The sequence below is a fragment of the Martes martes genome, assembly GCF_963455335.1.
Source record: "Martes martes genome assembly, chromosome: 8".
Classification (NCBI taxonomy): domain Eukaryota; kingdom Metazoa; phylum Chordata; class Mammalia; order Carnivora; family Mustelidae; genus Martes; species Martes martes.
This window is the reverse complement of record NC_137895.1, coordinates 135904484-135924102: the sequence shown is the minus strand read 5'-3', so window position 1 is coordinate 135924102 and position 19619 is coordinate 135904484. Positions and strand designations below refer to the sequence as shown.

The window sequence follows — 19619 nt, the reverse complement described above, 5'->3', positions numbered from 1 at the left end:
TAATGAACGTTAAAATGCAAAAAAAAAAATAGTCCATTTTTTTCAGCTGTGTATTATTACTAATAACTTTTATTTTTTTGGAGAGAAAGCACCCCCCACCCCTTGCATGAGCAGGCAGAGGGGAGAGGCAGAGGGGGAGGGAGAGAGAGACTCAAGCAGACTCCCTGCCAAGTCGGGAGGCAGACGCGGGCTCAATCCCACAACCCTGAGATCACGACCTGAGCTGAAGTCAAGAGTTGGGCACTTAACCAACTGAGCCACCCAGGCACCCCCAGCTGTGTATTATATATATATATATATTTAAAGATTTTATTTTTATTTATTTGACAGAGAGAGAGATCACAACCAGGCAGAGAGGCAGGCAGAGAGAGAGGGGGAAGCAGGCTCCCCACTGAGCAGAGGGCCCAATGTGGGGCTCAATCCCAGGACCCTGAGATCATGACCTGAGCCGAAGGCAGAGGCGTAACCCACTGAGCCACGCAGGCGCCCCAGCTGTGTACTCTATTTGATCTTACAGTAGCTGCTCTAACAATAACATCCCTCCTCCCCAAAGATTCTATTAGAGGCTGACAAACCAAGATGGGGCAAGATAGGGCTAAAATCAAGGCAAGAAATGAATGGTAACAGATTGGAAATGGAACGTTTGCTTCTAGAACAGCCCTAGAATTCTACTGTCAGGAACTGGAGTGAGTCCTAACGCAATTAAAGAAGAAAAGCCCCAAAACAGAAATGGAAACCGAGTAACCTCTGTTCAAACACTGGAGAAGCAGGGCTTATCTCTGTACCTCAATATAATTTCAAGTATCAATTTTTTATATCGAGCCTTTTGTTCATTCTGAGTTTTAGAAAAGAGATATAAATCAACAGGAAAATAAATCTCAAACTCTATTAAAATAGACCATAATCTCAGAAAAAGAAAATTTAGACGAGTCTTTCCATTATATTACCTATGACACTATTTATGAGTTATTATGGATACTTGAGACTGAACTTACAGAACTTAATCAAATAAAGCTATTTTTCCTAATAATGCCGAAGCATTGGGGAAAGAAGGCTAACTAGCAGACCCCAGAGGTAACAGGTCCTCATCCTTGGAGTTAACACATGTTACCTTATTTGCAGAAGGGTCTCGGCAAATGAGATTAAGTTATAGCTTCTGAGATGAGATTACTGTGGGTGGCTAGAGTGGCCGCTCCGTGCAACCACACGCATCCTTTTATGAGGGAAAGAGGCAGAAGTGACATGTAGAGAAGGTGATGTGAAGACAGAGCAAGGAGAGACCAGAAGACACTGCTTCATTCCCCACCCCCACCCCACCCCCAGAGGCCCTGGAGGAAGCGTGGCTCCACACATGGCTTGATTTCGGCTCAAGGATACTGACTTCAGACTTCTGGTCTCCAGAGACACAATCCATTTCTGTGTTTCAAGACACTTGGTTTGGGGCACCTGGGTGGCTCAGTCCGTGAAGCGTCTGCCTTTGGCTCAGGTCATGATCCCAGGGTTCTGGGATCAAGACCCCCACTGGGGTCCCTGGTCGGCAGGGAGTCAGTTTCTCCCTCTGCCCCTCCCCCTGCTGTGCTCTCCCTCACTTTGCTCTCTCTATCTCAAATAATAAAATCTTTTAAAAAAAGACACTTGGTTTATGGTAATTTGTTACAGCAGCCAGAGAAAACTAATACAAGGGAGACCGGTTTGGGGGCCACTGGGACCAATTTTAACATTTATCTACACTCAGGAATAACAAACAATAAAGGAGAACTGAGTGAAACAGGTACAGGTCCAAAACCATAAGGCATGTGTGATTTGATACATTTGAATCTGTCTTCCAGGTCATATCCTACCAATACTTTGAAAAGATTTTTCCTTTCAAATGTACCGTATGTGGAACCCAATTAAACACCTTCTTCATGTAACTAACACAGGTGTCAATTCGGAAACGTTTAGATCAAAGAGAAGATCTCTGGCCAGGCCTCCTGAAGCAGTTGTACATTGGTCCGATCTATCTCCTTCCTGTCTCCTGGCCGCTTACCTAGCTATGCCAAGAAGCGCTAGCCTACAACTTACCCAAGAAAACCCAGTTAGCTCTTAAATAAACCACACGTAAAATACCAAGTAAAATAGCAAATATTGGCCAACTCCAAACAAAATTCTGCTAGACGCCAGAAGTACCAGTAGGAAGGTACTTTCCTGAGTATCTGTTGTCTCGTTTTATTTAATCTCCGTAACCAAACCGGACACGTTGTGCATCACAGACAGTGAATAAATATTTGGGGAAAGAACAGATAAGCACTGAAGGTGCAAAGGGAACAGAGGCGCCTGACCACGCGCCATGCCGGGGCTTGGCAAACTCCAACCTGAGGGCCAGAGGCAGGCTGCTGCCTGTCTTCAGAAATAAGATCTTACTGGAATACAGCCACGTGTTTGTTGACTCGCGGTCTGCGGCAGCCTTCTCACTCAGATGGCAGTCTAGTGGTTGTGACAAAGACAGATGGCCAATAACATCTACGATATTGACTATGTGGCCTTTTACCGAAAAGCTCGGTCAGGCCCTGCTCGGCGACTACATCGGGCAGCAGGGAGGCAGCTACGAATGCACGCCGATGGGCACGTGTCCCCTCCACCAGGGGCTAAGAAGGTGCGTGAGTAACCTAGTCTCCATCTTACAACATCTTAACACAGTAGGCAGAACAGAAACTGTATCCCCCAGCTAATATTTAAACTCGGTGAGTGAGCTGTGATAGAAAAATCAATAGCATTACGCAGAAGGGACCATTATGCGGAGAAGGACCCGCAGGAAAGCAAGAACTTGTCATGTGAGGCATTCACTCAAAATGTGCCTTTCCTCAGAAGCATCCTATCGTCATGGACAGGTAAGGAAAAAAAAATAGCTGCTAACAAACAAAACCAAACCACCATCAAATGGAAACAAGACAAGGGGAAACATTATAACCAGAAAGAAAAAAAAAATTCACAGTCCTATAGCTTTTAAAACGTAGTCATCAGCATTTCACAAAAATTCTCAAGTTCTAAGAGGTCTGCTCCTGGAGCTCACCTGGATTTGGAGGACGTTGCTGCCGAACTACATGCTCCTTTATTCAAATTGAATGTAACTGGAAGGAAAAAATGATATATTTTTTACATGTATATTTCATCATACATATAATAAGTATGTGTGTTTGTGTGTGTGTGCATGTGTGTGTTTCAGGAAAATTATAAAAGTTATCAGATAAGACCAAAATGTATCCACCTAGATGCTCATGGACATTTTGAATAAACGAGAGCTGGAATGCTACCCAGCTACCCAGAGATGATGACTTTCTGCAGATAACACTGAGCGATGCTCAGAGCTGGGAACTGAGCTACCGGCGACTGCCTTGGCCACTCTCCCACAGCTCCCCTTCCGCGTGCTAAGAGGACAGGACTCCAAGTCTGTTTGGGTGTATATTACAGCTCTTACACATGGTTTGGAGCTGGAGTCTGAATGTCTGTGTCCCCCTAAAACTGGTATGTTGAAAACCTAATGTCCGAAGTGATGGGATTAGGAGGTGGGGAGATTCAGGAGGTATTAGTAAGGTTCTTTTGCTCTAAACCAATCAGAATAATCCCATTTCATTTCCTAGTGACTGCTTCAGGTGGAGGCTGATATGGACCGGCCAGTGATATTCAGAAGGAAGTCTGCTGGCCAGAGGAGTGTTTTCTAGATAAAGTTTCCTTGCTCACAGGGGACTCCAGAAGAGATGCCCTCTGTCGTCCTCTGGACAATGTGGTGTGCATACAATGGCCAAAGTGCCCGCCGCCACCTTGTGTCCAGTGGCTGACAGACGGCCTGGCATCCAGAACCGCTCTACTTCTGGGACTCTTAACTCTGGCAACGTATTTCCTTATTATTTAGACTAGGTTTAGTTGGTTTTGTTACTTGTAGTTGAAGGCACCCTACCTGGTTTATTGTTACCTTTTCATAAACCGGTAAAAACAATGCATTCCAGATTATACGTCTTGCCCCCAAACATGGCGCTAGTTTTTGGCAGAGCCGATATAAAATCATCCATATTAAAAGAGTAAGAAAAAAGTAAAACCACCTTTTTCTTCGTCATTTTCTCTGCTTAATTCCGTAAAAATAGGGGCCTCCTAAAAGGCAAAAAAAAAAAAAAAAAAAAGAAAGAAAGAAAGAAAAAAGAAAAAAAAGAGGATGATGGTTTGGTTCACAGTGCATTTACTATCAATATTCAAGAGCCCAAATTATGACTTGCTACCCATGTTGCAAGGCCGCTCCAACATGCAGCTCTGAAATGGTTAAGATCCAGGTGCCTGGCTTGCTCAGCTGGTCAAGTATTTGCCTACAGCTCTGGCCATGATCCCAGAATCCTGGGATGAAGTCCTACATTGAGGTCCCTGCTCAGTGGGGAATCTGCTTTTTCTTCCCTCCTGCTTGTTTCTCTCTCTCTCTAATAAATAAATGAGATCTTTTTAAAAAATAAAATAAAATGATTAAGATCCTAGTTAAGAAATTATATGTAGGGCGCCTGGGTGGTTCATTGGGTTAATTGTCTGCCTTCGGCTCCGGTCATGATCCCAGGGTCCTGGGATCGTGCCCCACATCGGGCTCTCTGCTCAGCAGGGAGCCTGCTTCCTCCTCTCTCTCTGCCTGCTTCTCTGCCTACTTGTGATCTCCGTCTGTCAAATAAATAAATAAAGTCTTTAAAAAAAAAAAAAAAAGATTGTAAACACATTTAAAAAAAAGAAAAATGAATACTGTTACGCTGAAAATAAATAAAAAATAAAAAAAATTATATGGTTTTAAAAAAAATTAAAAAAATTAAAAAAAAAAAAGAAATTATATGTACTGCAAATATTCTTCAACTGAGAATTATTCCAAAGGGGAAAAGAGTGGCTTCTTTGTACCACATTGCAGAAGATTACCTACATTTTTATTTCTACTACAATTTAAACAGGAAACAACATAAAACAATAAACCTTAAGAATTTTAGCTAGAGGATGGGGCGCCTGGGTGGCTCATTCGGTTAAGCCTCTGCCTTTGGCTCAGGTCATGATCTCAGGGTCCTGGGATCCAGCCCCACATCTGGCTCCCTGCTCAGCGGGGGAGTCAGTTTCTCCCTCTCCCTTCCACTGCTCATGCTCTCTCTTGCTTGCATGCTCTCTCTCTTAAATAAATAAAATCTTAAAAAAAAAATAGAAAAGAATTTTAGGTAGAGAATTATTTTAAAAAGCAAAGCTCCTCTATACAGTGGGAGAGTTTAGCGTAAGATCAAGAGCCTAAGACTAACTCACGCAGAACCGCAGGTCAAACCCACCTCTGCACGTTATTAGCTTCCGCACCTGTCAATCTCACCATCTCCCTGCACCTCAATTACTCTGACTATAAAATAGGAATACTATGCACATCTAGAGGTGTCATAGGATAAAATAGGATAAAATAAAGGAAGCACTTAGCATAACGCCTGCAACAGGGTTTGATAAATGTTAATTGTTGTTTCTACTAATAAAAAGTTGTCTTGAGATGCAGCCGAATATTCTTTTCTCCATCAGGATCTCCCAAAGGAAGGCGAAAGACAAGATGTTACGTTTTAAAAACTGATAATATTTAAGAATACGATGAGGAAACATTGAGCAGTTGGATTTCCCCTGCCTTTAAGGGGGGGATGCTATTTACACTAAGAGAGTGCAAATTAACTTGAAGATTTTAGTGGAATTAAGCTAAAATGTTACAAAAAGGAAACCAATTTCCTCTGCATAAGATGTGATCCTTCTTAATTTCCACAACAGGAAATGACCATTTTCCCTCTACTGAAAGCAGAGGTTTAAGAATGAAAAAGGTATGTCAATTTCAAGAATAAAAAGCTTTAGATCTGAGGCACCTGGGTGGCTCAGTGGGTTAAGCCTCTGCCTTCGACGTGGGTCATGATCCCAGGGTCCTGGGATCGAGCCCTACATCGGGCTCTCTGCTCAGTAGGCAGCCTGCTTCCTCCTCTCTCACTCTCTACCTACTAGTGATCTGTCTGTCAAGCGAATAAATAAAATCTTAAAATAAAAAAAGCTTTTAGAACTTAGGCAGGGGTTTAAATCTGACGATTACAGCAGTTTAACCACTGTTTTTTTTTTTTAAACCACTGTTTTACTTTAATACAGAAAACTCCTAAAAGACTGTGTGAATAAATGCATATGAACACACGCATATGGGAAGAGTACCATTATAACACACACACCCATAACTTATCAAGGTCAACTAACATGGTATAAAAGCTGACTCATCAACAGATCTTCACTTTCTTATCGCCGGCTACTTCCGGCATCACTCTGTACTGAACAGTTTCTATCAGACATGTACATTAATGACAGAGCCCCTGTATTCACCATAGCCAAACACTGAAAACAAGCCACACACTTCTCAACAGGAGAATGGATAAGTTGTGTGATATTCATAAAATGGAACAGCAGACATCACTTTAAAAAAAGAGTAGGGGCGCCTGGGTGGCTCAGTGGGTTAAGCGTCTGCCTTCAGCTAAGGTCATGATCTCAGGGTCCTGGGATCGAGCCCCGCATCGGACTCTCTGCTCAGCGGGGAGCCTGCTTCCTCCTCTCTCTCTGTGCCTGCCTCTCTGCCTACTTGTGATCTCTGTCAAATAAATAAATAAAATCTTTTAAAAAAGAATTAAAACACCGATAGGAAAGAACACAGGTACAGGAAACATAAAGAACATTCTGTTTGAGTTAAAGAAGCCAGAGAATATACAGTACAATCTCATTTCTACAAAGTTCAAGAATACACTAACGGATAATCAATAGTGCTACATTAGAATCCTGGCTCCTTCTTGGGGGAAGGGGACTATTCACTGGGAATGACTGTGACTCTGGAAACGGTCTGTATCTTGATCTGGGGGGGTCACTACACAGACTCTCCATCTATCTACTTCCATCCATCCATCCAAAGACACATCCACGTGTAAAATTTCACTGAGCTTTAGTCACCTTAAGAGTAATGCCCATCATACACTTTATCACATGTATTTTATACCACAATAAGCTTTTTAAAAATACTAAACGGCTAGTGGTTCACATATATACTAGGTTATGTTTTCCTGCACACACATAACTTTTGATAGGTAAGCACCATGAGGCAGGGAGTTTTTAACCTTTTGTTTACTACTCTATCTCCAGTGCCTAGAAGAAGGCCTAGAAGAAGGGAGTACCCAATAAATATTTGTTAAAATAAATGCCTTACTCTAATTACGTCAACACCTGGACCACCTGAAACAGGTATTCCTCCCCCATTTATCTGCGTTTTGCCCATTGCTTCTTCAAGCCCAGCGGTAGCTACCTTCAGATACTCTGCACCCTCCCCAGGCCGGGGCAAGTGCTGGATCTCCAGGTTCCCACACTTTGTTTAACCGAGCATTGCATTAATTCCAGCCAAGTGAAGTGATCTGCTCTGTCTCCCCCATTAGCTATCGCCTCTGCCTTAGGGATAAGGTAACCGAGGTTTAGAAGATTGTGTAATTCTACAAGACCATGAGGCAATAACTTAGGAATTGAACCCAGATTTGTCTCAACTCTAAAACCTAGGCTTTTATACTCGGCCATGTTCTTTCTTCTCTTAATTAAGGAACGAGACCTATAAAATTAAATTCAGTGCTTAAAAATTTTGTTTGAGACCTTTTCCTGTTGCTTCCTAGAATGATACTGGTGCTCACCTGTTCCTTCCCTTCCAGACCTCTTCTCACTTGTTCTTCAATAAATTTGGCTGTTTTTTCCTCATCGTCAAGGTCCTGTTTCTTCTTTTTCTCTAGTTCCAGTTGCCGGCGGATAGTTTCTGGGTCCCTGTCTATGTACTGAATATACCAGCCCTTTGGGGTCTCATCCACCTTGCACAAACCTTTAAAAAAATAAAAGATTAAAAAATAATAATAATTAAAAAATTAAAAATTAAAAAATAAAAGATTTGCATACAATCAAAACTAAAAGTACCTACAAATGTGTTTGATCTCTGCATCATGTGCTTACTCCTTCAAACACATTCATTCAAACACATTCAAATACACAAATTCATGCAGCCCACAAATTTTCCATACTCACAGCTGATGAAACTTGGATATTTTAAGTGGACTATTTTACCTCCTTAAACGGAAAAAATTATTATTCTGATTTTTCACTAGCTAGGTTAAGTCAACTATGTAAGCAGGGGAAACACATGAAAGAAGTATTATCTTGCTTAGTAATTATTTAACTGTGAATAAGTAGTTAACGTCCAAGGAGAACATGATATTCTGCTCACTTAACTAAGTAGAAATTCTCCCCATCAGATGGAATAAAGGAACACACTGAATAAGTAATACATTGACACAAAATTTCTTTCACCTCTCTCCCTAAGCTTTAGCCTAGGAAGATCAGAAACGGAATAAACTACAACAAATTGTTAAAGAACTCCGTGGGGTGCCTCCATAGCTTGGTTGGCGGTCTGACTCTTTGATTTCAGCTCAGGTCGTGATCTCAGCGTCATGAGATCAAGCCCCACGTCGGGCTCCCCACTCAGCATGGAGTCGGATTTAGACTGCCTCCCTCTGCCTCCCTTCTCCTCCCTCTGCCCCTCCCACTTGTGTTCTCTCTCTCTAAAATAAATAAATAACTATTTTTAAATATTTAAATATTTGTTACCTCCTTAAGCCGGGGTAACAAAGGCTTCCAAAAGTAAAATGAATAAGGGGGTAAAAAAAGGGAAGGACTGATGGTAATTCTTACCCCAGATGAGAGGATGCTTTGGTGATACATCTTTGCATGATCAAAAGAACCACTCCAGACACTCCATATTCAAGTGTAACCCACAAAATCAATCCTGGAAGATTATGCTCCTCTCGGCCAGTTTTTAATTGCCCTATTTGTCCAAGTTTCCGTAAATTTACATGGAAATTATGACAATTGTCTCTCCTTGCACTGGAGCCACACAACAACTATTCACATCCTGTCTTACTCTTACCTTCTCTGCCCAGCCACTTTGTAAAATCAGTGAGAGTCTCCCACTGAGTGGCATTCATATGGATGTGCTCCCGGTGGCTGATATACTCATTATAAACGATGTTGTTGTGAACTCTCTTAGTGCCTACAAACAAAATGCAACACCATCAATCCTGGGCAGGTTACAACACGATGATGTTACTATATGCACAACACCAGGATGCTTACCAAAGCGTCTCCTGAGAAGTTCTAGAAAGTCATTTCGGAATTCCCTAATAAGGAAAGGAAAGAGAGCATTATGGCACTTTTACAAATATAAAGCTTCATTTCTCTGAAATATAAGCCACCATACCGTTTCAATGTCCAATGATACATGAACCATCTATGTGAATGTCTGTTAAGAACCTTTAAAAGCTGAAAAAGGAAGGAATCCCAAAAGACTATAGCTTTCAAGAATAACAGGTCAAAGTCAGTCTGGAGGGAAACTGTCAGCATTGGCAGAGCAGCCGTAACCAAAGTGACTACACATCTTTGCAGAGGATCCTTCATCAAGTCTCTTAGTGTTACTGAATGTGGCATAACAACACTGTCTTTTTGATGGTAAAAAAACTTCCCTTATTCCATGGGAAATTGGCACTCACTGTGTCCCTCTGCACTGAGTACACTGTGTTAAGTGTACTTAACACAGGTAAACATACATGACTAAAACACAAATCTTGACCCAATCTAGCAGAAGTAATCATAACAGAATTCGAACTGCAAGAGATGTAACAAAGTATCAGGGAAGTCCAGGGAGATCCCTAATATGGGCAGCGAAGTATAAACAGGACTTTAGGGGCGCCTGGGTGGCTCAGTCGGTTTAAGTGTCTGCTTTCAGGTCAGGTCATGATCCCAGGGTCCTGGGATCAAGCACCACATCAGGTTCTCTGCTCAGTGGAGAGCCTGCTTCTCCCTCTCCCACTCCCCCTGCTTGTGTTCCCTCTCTCGCTGTTTCTCTGTCAAGTAAATAAATAAAATCTTAAAAAAAATAAAAATAAAAAACAAGTAGGACTTTAGAGGTGAAGAGAAAGAGAAGACCTTTCCCAGCTGGCAGAGATATGAAAGCGTCACACTTGGGAAATAAAAATCTAATTGGGCTAACATTGAGAGTAGATATAAATGAGGGATGCAGTGGGATAGAATAGAATTATGGGGCGTGGGTGCAAAACACAGCTGGAAAATACTGGTAGGGCTAATCTTTGAAGTATCTTGAATGTCATGCTCAAGAGGGAGGGTTTTAGGCGTGCTGTGGAAAAGCACCAAATAATTTATTGAGGAATTAGTCTGTGAAAATCTGTGATTTAGAAAGATAATCTTGTAGAAAGTATAGAATAGGAATTCTCAAAGTGTGGTCCCCAGAGGAGCGGCATTGACATCACCTGGGAACTAGACAGAAATGCTAAGTCTCCAGCCCCACCAGAACCTGCCACTATGGTCCCGAGCCCTCCAGGTGACTCGGACGCGTGTAGAGGTTTGTGACCCACGGGCATAAAGCATGATTGAAAGGAGCGGAAGCTGCAGCTGGGAGCTGGGAAATCATGGAATTAATTTGGGCAAGAGAGGATAAGAACTATTATTACTAGAGTCTTGAGAATGGAGAGGATGCAAGTTTAAAGGACACCGTAGAGGAGAATCGATGAGGACTTCCCAGCCTGGTATTCCAGGTAGGAAGTCATCAGCCAGCCCGGGATAATAAGCAGATGTGGTGGGCAGAATACTGCCCTTAGCTTTAAAATGCTGGCTCTGAGAGAGCCTTCAGAAATACAGAACTGTGCAGAAAAAAAAAATCTTCAACTCAAGACAGATGTTAGGAACAAACAGTAAGACCGAGGAGTCATCCAACATGAAGTTTTAACAGCTGGAAGAATGACAGGACTCTTGGAGCCTGTGTACTAAGGAGAAAAGGAAGCCAAGTGGGCGCCCTGAAGAATGTTCTTGCATTTGAGGAGCTGGGGGGACAGGCAGAAGGGTTAAGGAAGACAGTAAGATAGGAAGACAGTACGCAGCGGGAGGAGGAGTAGGAAAGAATGGAAAACAGAGAGGTGTTTGTAGACAGTTAAGAAAAGAAACAGAGGAAGATGGAGAGAGGCACAAGCGACCCTTCCGGAGGCTGCCGGAGGTGGAGGGCAGCTACCGTGGACGCAGTGGATGGGGGTGGGGAGGAAGGTTCCAGTGAGGAACGCTCCAGTGCAGATGGCTCTTGCCAGAATGGTATTTCCCCAAATGTGGCCCATGTAGCCCAGTGGTATTCCAGACAGTTTTTTTTCCCATTTTTTAAAAAAGGTTTTATTTATTTGGCAGAGAGCAAGAGAGCAAGAGAGAGAGAACAAGCAGGGGGAGCAGCAGGCTGAAGCAGGGGGAGCAGCAGGCTGAAGGAGAGGGAGAAATAGGCTTCCCACTAAGCAGAGACCCCAGTGTGGGACTAGATCCCAGGACCCTGGGATCATGACCTGAGCTTAAGGCAGAGGCTTAAACCGGCTGAGCTACCCAGTGCCCCTCCAGATGGTTTTGGGCGGTTCAGATAAATCCTCTTTGCCTTTTTCACTGTGCTACTCGCCTTGATGGCACAAAAGCCATGCTGGGCGAACCTGCTGGCATCTTAGCCAAGTCCAGGCAGTGGGTGGTGAGTCCACAGTATACTAGCAGCCCAGGTCTTCTTCATGGGCAGGCGCTCGCAGTGAAAGTCAATGTCAGTCTCATCAAGAATGTCCTTGACAAAGCAGTATCATTAATAGTATTACAACTCAACCTTTGGGGCTATGTCGTTCCACCATCCTGTGTGATGAAATGGGATTATGAGTTAACCACTTCTGCCACTGGACAGTGGTTGTCGTGAGCAAATCACTTGTGCCATTGTTTGGGCCACGTGCTGAACTACCTTTTCCACAGAGCACCATTTTGTGGGAAACAATGACTGACAGATCAACCATGATTATTCCAAACTGGATATTTAGTAGACATTTTCTCAAGCATAAACAAAGGGAGCCTTGTCATGTCAAGGAAAACAACTGACAGTATTTGTGGCCAATGATAAAATTTGAGCTTTCGAGCAAAAATTTGCATCTGGCAAGTTAGCATCAGCCACTGTGAGTCTGATGTACTTTCCAAAACTTCAAGACATTGCTGATGACACTGATGCTGATATTAATAAAAATGATTTTATGCTATTATGTAATGAAATGTGTCACCATTCCAAATACACAGTGAGCCAATATTTTACAAATGACCAATGCATGATGCTATAAAATCACACACAGGTATGAGAAGTACAAAGTGAAAGATCAGGGGTTCGTGATGTAATAGGGTACAAAAAGTTTGCTGATGGGGGCACCTGGGTGGCTCAGTGGGTTAAGCCTCTGCCTTCGGCTCAGGTCGTGAGCCCAGAGTCCTGGGATCGAGCCCCTCATCGGGCTCTCTGCTCAGCGGGGAGCCTGCTTCCCCCTCTCTCTCTGACTGCCTCTCTGCCTACATGTGATCTCTCTGTCAAATAAATAAAAAAATGAAATCTTTAAAAAAAAAAAAAAGTTTGCTGATGGCGTTTCAGATTCCACACTGCAACTAATCTTTAAGAAACTACCATGCCAGGGAGGCCTGGGCAGTTCAGGTGGTTGAGCCACTGACTCTGGATTTCAGTTCAGGTCATGGTCTCAGGATCCTGAGATCGAGCCCTGTGTCTGGCTCCACACTCAGTGGAGAGTCTGCTTGTGGATTCTCTCTCCCCTTGGCCCATCCCCCTACTCAAGCACAGGTGCACATACTCTAAAATAATAATAAATAAACCTCAAAAAAAAAAAGTTTCAGAAACTACCATGCCATTGTTTTGATGTAGTATCAAAGAAGAATATGCAAAATTATCTGAAAAAGGCTATTAAAATATTACCCCATTCCAGCTCTACATCTATGAACAGGGTGGGCTTCCTTTGTGTTTCCCAAAACATTTTGAAACAAACTGAATGCAGAAGCAGCTGTGGAATCCAACCATCTTCTATTAAGTCAGACATTGCAGATCGGCAAAAATGTAAACAATGCCACTCTTACCTTTTTTGTTTTAGAAAAAATACGCTCTTTCAATTAAAAAATTCATTTATCTTAACATGCAATAGGTTTCTTATTGTTATTTTTTTTTCTTATTGTTATTTTTTATAAAGATTTTATTTATTTATTTGACAGACAGGGATCACAAGTAGGCAGAGAGGCAGGCAGAGAGAGAGGGGGAAGCAGGCTCCCTGCTGAGCAGACAGCCGATGTGCGGCTGGATCCACGGACCCTGGGATCATGACCTGAGCCGAAGGTAGAGGCTTTAACCCACTGAGCCACTCAGGAGCCCCTCTTATTGTTATTTTAAATAAAGTAATAAATAACATTAATTTTTCATTTTTAATCTCTAATTTACAAATAGCAATGTATCACTATCAAGTATCAATATCAAATATAAACAAAAGCTCTTTGGGGTTTTTCAATAATTTTTAAGGGTGGAAAGGGGTCCTACGACCAAAAGGTCTAGAACTTTGGAAAGAAAGAGCTAGAAGTAAAACTGAACATTAATAGTAATAATAATTATCAGCTATTAATCGAGTACTGGGTACTCTTCTAAACACTTTAGAAATATTAACTCATTAATCTTTAAATAAACTCCATAGAATAAAGGCAACACTTGGAAGATGATGCTGTTTTTAGTCCCATTTTACAGATGAGCAGACAAAAGCACAGACAAATGTAAGTGGTTCGGCCAGTCACACAGCTCCTGAGTAGAGAAGCCTGGACTTGTAGGCTTTAAGGCAGACGGTCTGACTCCGGAGCTGTGCTCTGAGCCACAACCGAGTTAGAACGAAAGATAGTTTTCTAGGTTTGAAGTGCAAGACTAAATTGTGAGAAGCACTCTTGCAACAATTTCATACTATGATAAACTGTCAAAGGAAAATAAAAACTGAGCACAGGGTACTACAGCTATTGTGCTAATGTGTAAGGAATGGACACAGCTCCCAATACAGAAAATACTAAGCATCTACTCAATGTCCAACCGAATAAAGCTCATGAGGGAAGGATGTCTTTAAGTTACTTACTCTGAAAAATAATCCATAAATTGCTGAGGATTTTCGGAAGCGAGCAAGAGTTGCCTCTGATGAGATTCAGACATACAGTGACATTTGAAGCCATTCTACAAAAATGCAAAGGTAGCAGTTACATTCTGATTTAGGTCATCATAAGGGGCCCTAAACAAAAGTATTTAATCAACCCTAAAAAGCTGCTCTTTGATGATAAATTGTAAAAAAAGCAAAAAAAAAAAAAAGGGGGGGGGAATCACTAGCTCTAAGCTCACTATTATTTTTATTTAAAAGTTTTTTACGAGGTTGAGTTATGCAACACTCCTAATCAGAGCATAATCCCAGATTACAGAGACAGAAAAACAGTGCTTGGGAAAACTGACATTAGTAAGAAATCTGACAGAAGAGTGACATTGTTTTTGGTGGGGGGGGTTTGGTGTTTTTTTTGTGTGTGTGTGATTTTGTTTTTTTAAATCACTTTAACAAATTCTGTTGAGCACCTACTTCATGTAGTGTTGTGCAAGTTTTTGGAGGGATGGAATGAAAGAAAATGGGCCAGTAGTGAATTTCCATTAAGGGGACTATTTTCACTCTACTTCAGTTCATTATCCAAAATACACTGCGGTATATTACAGAAACCTCATTTAAATACACTAAACCTGCATCTTCTTCAGATGACTGTGAAAGAGTTACAAGCTTTGGCTTTGTATCTATCCGACTTAACATTTACACCTACTTCTTCATAGAAAGAGAAATGAAAAATGCATCTCTCCTCCTGTATTTCTCACTTCAGTGAACAGCACAGTCGCACACCCACAGTGAACCTTAGAGACAGGCACCCTCGAGTCGTCCTCTAGGTCCGCCTTCTGTGTATCACCAAGCCCGCTTAGCCTCCTCCTGAAGAACCCTTCTCCTGTCCCTTGGCTCAATCCCACATCATTAGCCTGATGTCACCGCTCATCTTGTTTAGCTTCCCAAGCTTTGGTTGCCTATAGACTACCCATACTGTTCCTGCCTCATCTGTGTAGTAACCCTGAATTACTCTTACTTAAATGTATCTTAAAAGGAAACTTAGTATCAGTCTCATAAATGAAAAAACCAGTACTACTTTCCATAAATTGAAAATAAATCAATAAAATGGAAACAAAATGATGTTACTAAATTCTAGAAACCCATGAGAGTGGATGGGCAGGAGGGGATATTCTGGATCTGACCACCTTCTCCCTCAATCTTCCAACACTGAGAGATAGGGAGACCCGGGAAGACTTTGGAGGGATCAGTTTCTCCTCCTGCAGGTCATTCTCCCAGGGAAGGAAGGCAATGAATGGATTTGAGGGCAAACAGGACAGAACCACCACCAAGTGTCTTACTCTGAAATTGGTAACCAAAGGGAAGCACTAAGCCTTTATCTTCCTTTTCCCATAGGGACTATATTTTATGGTAACATTTAAGGATCAAATAGCCCTAGTTAATGAGAAAAAGGACATTTTTATAAAAGAATGGTAGCGAATAACAAATTTAGAAAAATATAAAAAAAACAACCACTTTGCAACTCTTAAGGCAACAATGGACTACGGCAAGGATGCTAAAACACCTAAGTAAAAGGTTGATGGGAGACTAGATATATTCCTTACTGGTAACTCGCTCTTGCAAAAGGGAAAATATTAATTTCTAATGTTACTTTACAGGCCAGCATATTTACTCAAATATCTTAGCACTATCAGGTATTATGGGCTTCCTTATGCAATGTAATAGGAAATGGGATCGCCTATGTAGCAGTCTTCCCCAAAATATTTAACCCAAACCTAATCAAGCCTTCAGATCTAAGTTCCAGTTTACAGAAACTATAAGTTAAAGAAGGAAGGTGAAAGACAACCACAAGAAAACTTAGTTGTTTCATACTATAAAGTGGCAATGCTCCAAGGCAGTTACTGGTCTAATCTCTTCAAGTCAATGTCAGAAAAACGACAGCAAATTGAAAAGCACAGATACGGGAGCAACTCAAGCATCCATTGAAAGATGAACAGATAAAGCTGGATGAAGACATCCACAATGGAATACCAGCCATAAAAAGGAACGAGATCTTGCCATTTGTGACAATATGGATAGACCTAGAGGGTATTATGCTACATGAAATAAGTCAGAGAAAGGCAAATTTCATGATTTCACCTAGGTGTGGAATCTAAAAACAAATGAATAAACAAAAACAAAAGGACAATCAGACCTATAAATACAGAGAACACACTGATGGTCGTCAGAGGGCGGAGGGGGAGGGAGGATGGGCAAAACAGGGGAAGGGAAGTGGGAGATACAGGCCTCCGATGATGGAATGAATATGTCATGGGAATACAAAGTACAGCACAGGGAATATAGTCAATGGTATCATAATAATGTTGTATGGTACAGATGATAGCTATATTTGTGAACACAGCATAAGGTACAAACTTGTTGTATATACATAAGGTATAGATCATGTTGGACACCTGAAACTAATGTGACTAATGTGTATGTAATGTGTGTCAACGATACTCATATAAAAAAATTAGCTAAAAAAAAAAAAGAAAAATAACTGGGTTTCAGGGGGGCGGTAGAAAGAGTAAGAGACATATGTTCTATACTCAGTTTAGAACTGAGAGAGAATTAAAAGTCCTAATAACCCAACACAGAGATTTTTTTAAGGAAACGAAGTTACTCTGTATGATACTATAATAATGGACATATGTCATTATATGTTTGTCCAAACCCATAGAATGTCCAACATCAAGAGTGAACCCTACTATAGACTTTGGTCATGATGATGTGTCAATGTAGCTTTATTGATTATAACAAAAGTACTATCTTGTTGCAAGGTGCTGATCATGGGGAAGTTGTACATATGTGGGGCTCCAATGTGTATGCGAAATCTTTGTATCTTCTACTCATTATGGTTGTGAACATAAAACTGCTCTAAAAAAAATCTATTTTTTAAAGTCCTAATAACAAATCCAATTCATAGCTTTTGATTTGATCTTGGTTTGAAAAAAACTTTCAAAAAGCATTTGTGGGAACAAGTGAGGACATGTGAATATGGAGTGTGTATCAGATGACCTAAGAGAATTTTTGTTGGGGCTCCTGGGTGGCTCAGTAGGTTAAAACCTCTGCCTTCGGCTCAGGTCATGATCCCAGGGTCCTGGAATCGAGCCCCGCATTGGATTCTCTGCTTAGCAGGGAGCCTACTTCCCTTCCTCTCTCTCTGCCTGCCTCTCTGCCTACTTGTGATCTCTGTCAAATAAATAAAATCTTAAAAAAAAAAGAGAGAAAGGGGCGCCTGGGTGGCTCAGTGGGTTAAAGCCTCTGCCTTCGGCTCAGGTCGTGATCTCAGGGTCCTGGGATCGAGCCCTGTATCAGGCTCTCTGCTCAGCAGGGAGCCTGCTTCCTCCTCTCTCTTGCTTGCTTCTCTGCCTACTGGTGAGCTCTGTCTGTCAAACAAATAAATAAATAAATAAAATCTTTTTAAAAATTAAAAAAAATAAAAAATAAAAAAAATTTTTGTTAATTTTGTTATGTGGGATGATGTATATTATGGCTTTGTAGAAAAATATGTAAATATCTTACAGATGCATACTTAAGTATTTAGAGATGAAATATCCTGATGCTTGGAATTTACTTTAAAATATTTCTGAAGGGATGCCTGGGTGGCTCAGTCGGTTAAGGGGCTGCCTTCAGCTCAGGTCATGATCCCAGGGTCCTAGAATCCAGTCCCACGTTGGTAATCCTTGCTCAGCGGGGAGCCTGCTTCTCCCTCTGCCTGCTCTGCCTGCCGCTCCCCCTGCCTGTGCTCTCTCTAACAAATAAATAAAATCTTAAAAATAAGTAAATAAATAAAACATTTCTTAAAAAAGCAAAGACAGGCCAAGTTATTTAAAATGTTTAATATGGGTAATGGATATATGGATGTTCACTGCACTAGTCTCCAGTTTTCTGTCTAAGAATTTCACCTTGACTTTTAAAAAAGAATGAACTGGGGGTGCCTGGGTGGCTCAGTGGGTTAAGCCTCTGCCTTCCAGCTCAGGTCATGATCTCAGGGTCCTGGGATCAAGCCCCACATCGGGCTCTCTGGTCAGTGGGGAGCCTGCTTCCCCCTCTCTCTCTGCCTGCCTCTCTGCCTACTTGTGATCTCTCTCTGTCAAATAAAGAAAAATAAAATCTTTTTAAAAATAAATAAAAATTTGGGGCACCTGGGTGGCTCAGTTGGTTGGGCCTCTTGCCTTCGGCTCAGGTCATGATCTCAGGGTCCTGGGATCGAGCCCCGCATCGGGCTCTCTGCCTGGTAGGGAGCCTGCTTCCCCCTCTCTCTGCCTGCCTCTCTGCCTGCTTGTGATCTTTCTCTCTCTGTCAAATAAACAAATAAAATCTTAAAAAATTAATAAAAAATAAATAAAAATTTAAAAAGAATGAACTGGAGAGATATGAAAAAGAAAACCTGCATCCGTGTTATTCAATGTAAGTCTACTTCAGTATCTCATCCCTCGCTGGCAGAAACACTGGAGTAGATTATTCCAATTACCCAATGTTCCCCTGCACCTGCCCAATCCAACTCAATCTCCAGAGAAAAATACGATCCTGTCACTAGCTTGCTCTCAATTCTTCAAAGTGCTTTATCACCCACCTCATTAATGAGAAAAAGTATGAACTCCATTGCACGGCATACAAAACTCTCTAAGATCTCCCCAGAGACCCGTCAGCGACTGTACGCATAATCCACTGATTTAAAACTCACGATCTTACCGGTAGGTACAACTGTTACTTCCACTTTACAAGAGAAGCAAACAGGCGGAGGGAAATGGAAGCAACCTGGCGAAGACTACAGTACAGTTAGGAAGGGGCGCGGCTTGGGGTTCAGGATTTTGACAGTCTGACTCCCGCCCGCGAACCTATCCACAGTAATATCCTGGGCCTGGCACACTGTGGGCGCTCCATAAACGCTCGTTAGACGAGTAGTGTGCCAGGGCTCAGGTGTGCTTTTTCATCTGACCCCGAAAAGAGCTGTGAATCCCAACCATCCTGCTTCTCTTGAGTCGCGTCAGGTCAGAGATGATTGTTACTGTTCGCCCCCGGGCATCCGGCACTGCACTATCCAACGCTCCCGTTTTAGGACAGCTGGAGTAGCATCACGTCTACCAGACCTGCAAAACCTTTTCTTATTTCATTTCTTTCCGGAGGAAGACCGTGGAGGAAGGAGGTGTCGAAGACCACGGTTCCCCTAGAGGAGGGCTGCAGGTAAGGGTGGCCCTACTGAGCTGAGTAGCTGACTCGCGCAGCGCGGAACCCGGACTAAGGGACCCGAGATCCACTCCCTCAACCCCAGCGCCAAGGGCTTGAACCAGGACGTCCAGCAGGGCCCCATCCAGGCCCGCTTACCTCGTCCCGACACTGCTTTTGGCACATCTGGCAATACCAGCGCAGCTTCTGAAGCCCCTTGGATTTGATCCTGTTGGCGATGGCCTTTGGGGTAAGAAAATCTGACTTCCCCATCGCGACCACGACAGCGACAACTTCGGCAAAGCTAAGCGCTCCGCCAACCGGAAG

At 42.3% G+C, this 19619-nt stretch overlaps 1 protein-coding gene across 1 annotated transcript in view; it reads right to left on the bottom strand.

Moving 5' to 3' along the window:
- The window catches only part of KIN (Kin17 DNA and RNA binding protein), a 35201-nt gene extending 15589 nt beyond the window's left edge, over positions 1-19612 (bottom strand). The window contains exons 1-7 of the mRNA XM_080812562.1: positions 19452-19612; positions 14070-14164; positions 9196-9239; positions 8990-9112; positions 7710-7891; positions 4080-4128; positions 3053-3110 (exon numbers count right to left, since the gene is read on the bottom strand). Of these exons, the coding sequence (XP_080668688.1) occupies positions 3053-3110; positions 4080-4128; positions 7710-7891; positions 8990-9112; positions 9196-9239; positions 14070-14164; positions 19452-19565 (665 nt within the window). The 5' untranslated portion in view covers positions 19566-19612. The remainder of the gene's footprint in view (positions 1-3052; positions 3111-4079; positions 4129-7709; positions 7892-8989; positions 9113-9195; positions 9240-14069; positions 14165-19451) is intronic.
- Positions 19613-19619: the final 7 nt, after the last annotated feature.